This window comes from Perissodus microlepis, chromosome 12 (genome assembly GCF_051167445.1).
Source record: "Perissodus microlepis isolate ML-2025 ecotype Zambia chromosome 12, ASM5116744v1, whole genome shotgun sequence".
Lineage (NCBI taxonomy): Eukaryota > Metazoa > Chordata > Actinopteri > Cichliformes > Cichlidae > Perissodus > Perissodus microlepis.
In genome coordinates this window covers 34,072,850-34,076,299 of record NC_140472.1, presented here as the reverse complement: position 1 = coordinate 34,076,299, position 3,450 = coordinate 34,072,850, and the positions used below count along the sequence as shown (strand labels likewise).

Below are 3,450 nucleotides of genomic sequence, written 5' to 3'. Positions count from 1 at the left end.
AGTACCCATGGCAGCAACACACTAAAACACAAAAACATATTTGAATAAACTATTGTGATCACATCAAATAAAATCATAAATCTCAAGAAAATTATTATTTGAGATTACCAAAATATAAAGCTCATTGCTTTAAGCAGAAATAATATCAGGTATAAACTTGAGAAGCCCCAATCTAGCGTCTGTTAGCTCAACACAAACCAACTACAACTCTGCTTCCCTCCTTCTGCAGCACTGTATCAGGTAGAGTCAAGGCACCCAATTTATCTTCTCTTGACAGCCAATCAAAGTTCTCGGTTCCTAAGCAACTGACAGGAAACAGACAGATTGCTTGCACCTGATGCAGATTCACTACGATACACAGGTGTTCAGAAGAGAAGAGACTTCTTTCTGAACCAGTCAATTACTTAGTGATGCCAGTGTGTGGCGCTGAAGACGGACAAACTTTAACTTTCCAGCAGCGGCAGAGTGTGCAAAGTTTGCCGTGAAAGTATGAGAGACCCGGCCTTCTAAAGAGAGCCCCACTTGACTCCACTCACTCTGTGCAAGTGGCATGTATGATTGTGTAAAAAATATAAATCTAATGACACCAAGATAAAAAGAAAGATGAAGAAAAAAGAGAAAAGAGGAGAAATGAATACAATAGAAGTGATAAATCAGTGAGTTAGGCACATAACAATTAAATATAATGGTAAATAGTCTATCCTTAAATGTTGGGGACACTTGAATATTAGAGCTTCCTGTAGCACGACATTATCTCTTTTCTTTACTCTGACTTTGACTTAGCTAACAGAGCATCCTGTGTGATGTGACTGAGCATGCAATCTTTCTGTTGGTGTCAGATTATTTGTAACATAATGATGATGAACACAGTGATGAACCCACCGCATCCCTCTGTGGGTTTTTCCTAGATCCTAACAGAGTCTAGAACAGCCACTGTATGTAAGTGGATAAAAAGCCAAACCATTCTTCTAGAGCTAAAGTTAGAAGTGCGAGTGATGTATTGACACGTATTGATATGTGAAACTTCTCCCGCCTTAAAATTCAGTTAAAACAATACATGATTTTGTACATATTTGAACAGTTTATATTTTTGTTGATGTTAAAGAATAACATAAATGAAATAAAGACAAGTGGGAGCGTTTTTTAAGGGCTTGAATGGAACTGAAAGATAGCTGGATAACTAATTGACATAATCTTTATCCATAGAGCTCAAGGCTGTACAAATCAGGGCTGGATTGGAATCGGGCCAATTCACATTAACGTCATGTCAGCTTTAGTTCCTGTGGGTAACTTTGTCTTGGCCATTGCAATAACATCAGGAAACCAGTAGGTGGCGCTCAGCATATGCAATTCCCACTCAAACTGAACTGGAGTTTAAATCTCATTGGGAAGGAAAGTGGACTGGTTCTTGTATAGTGATTTTCAACACTGGTACTCAGAGCACTTTATACAGCATGTCTCATTCACCCGTTCGTATGAGTTTTTTTTAGTTCTACGTTTAAACGCTTTCTGTCTAACATTCACATTTAAATGCATCAAGTAACTCGAGGATCAGTATCTTACCCAAGGGTACTTGATCAGCAAGGGATTTAACTACCACCCTTGCAGTTAGTAGATGACCTACTCTAGGCCATGAACCTCAGCCATTCTGAAAGTAAACGATTGTCCTTCAAATTATGCTGTATAGCAGTATAGTATAGTATAATGTATAGTCTAAATGAAATAATCTTCTGCAAAATCCATAAGAGGTTTGTTTGTCTCCTCTTCTCCACACCTGGCCTGGCAGCGGCATTTGTGTGGGAGATTGCATGACCTACAGTCTTTTGTGAGGCTCATCATGTTGTTATGGCTTCTTACCTTTATCAGACATATTCTCATTTCAACCTAAGATGTTTGGTTGTTGACCCTCATCTTTGTGGACTGAGATAATGATGTTATAGAAAGTTGTGAAGGTTGGGCAAGCCGCATGAGAATGAAGATGCCATAAGCTTGCTTTTCAACAAGTACAATTAATCATACAGTTTCAGGCAATCATTGCAACCTGCACAACTTTGCCATTTGTTTATAGTTTATATCTTTGTTCAGATGTTGGGGGAAGGGGGGTCCCTTTTGTTGCACTTTTTAAACTAAACCTCTTCCATGCATGAGAAAAAAGAAGATTAGAATAAACAAAGTTATGAGAGTCCCGTTGGTTATGTTACACAACAAAATTGTCTTTTGCCTACTGGTGGTGGTCAGAGGGCAGGGTGGCTGTGGCTACAATGTATCTTGCCATCACCCAGTAGCGGTTTTTGATACGGGGCGGCATCGTGGTGGGGGGGCTGCATCACGGGCATCGGCAAAAAAAAATAAAAAATAAAAAACTGCTCGTACATCAGCCAGCGCATATTGGGAATGGCATAGGCACCGATCGGTTTTCTATCGCCCATTTGCTGGGAGTAAGGGCGCCCTCCGTTTGCGAGGTGCGCCTGCTGCTTGCGGCACAGAGAGGAGAGGGCGGGGCGGCGGGGGATTCTCTGGCTGGCTGGAGCAGCATCTAATAACCAACTCACAAAATAAAAACAAACCAACAAACACGAAAACGCCAGACATTATGATACAGACTTATAATTTGCACCGATGTTTTTTCGAAATTCTATACGCGAAAAGTGAGCGAGAGAGCCCTCGGTGCGCCTGCTTTTTAGTCTTTTTCAAAATCAGAATTCTATAAAATCCGGTTATTTTGGTGCATAAATACATTGCTGTGACTGAGTGTAATGATAGACTTTTTGAACAAACATAAAAACTGTAATTTAAAATAAAATTGTTCCAAAAATGCTTCATTTTAAAGTCTGAACTGAAGCGTTTTCATTTTGGCATTTCTTATTATTAATATTAAAAGTTGAGAGATTTTTTTTCCATCCTGTGTTGCCTATTATTATACTTACTGTTATTGTTGATACTAATATACAGGTTATATAAAGTAAAGTACAGAAAATCATATCATATGCAATAACTTTGCAACACAACAAATCAGCTTGTCAAAACATAGCACAGAGAGCACACAATGACAGAGATGGTGAAAATAAAGGAAATCTCCTGTCAATTATGGAACTAAGAGCAAAGCACGATCCTGCTGTAAGAAAAAAAAATGACAAGTCAGAGAAATGTCACATACCTTGGACATGCTACACAAAATGAAATAATGGATTGCCTGGCTAAAATGGGCCTTTCCTCAATAATTAGTGAAGTTACACAAAGTGAGGCTTTTATTATAATGGTGGATGTAACCAAAGACCTCAGTAAGAAGGACCAGATGTCTTTTGTAATAACATATTATTATAAAGGGTCAGTGTGTGGGTGCTTCCTCAACTTTAAAGCTGCAGAGCATCTGGATGCTGCAGCACTTTCACAGAAAATTATATAAATACTGCAGAAGTATGGGCCTGACTACAGAAACCACCTTGTGGT

At 39.0% G+C, this 3,450-nt stretch overlaps 1 protein-coding gene across 1 annotated transcript in view; it reads right to left on the bottom strand.

Moving 5' to 3' along the window:
• The window catches only part of LOC146376740 (uncharacterized), a 2,477-nt gene extending 2,253 nt beyond the window's left edge, over positions 1-224 (bottom strand). Inside the window, exons 1-2 of the mRNA XM_084946979.1 lie at positions 109-224; positions 1-21 (exon numbers count right to left, since the gene is read on the bottom strand). The exon at positions 1-21 is cut by the window's left edge and continues 32 nt beyond it. Of these exons, the coding sequence (XP_084803105.1) occupies positions 1-21; positions 109-125 (38 nt within the window). The 5' untranslated portion in view covers positions 126-224. The remainder of the gene's footprint in view (positions 22-108) is intronic.
• Positions 225-3,450: the final 3,226 nt, after the last annotated feature.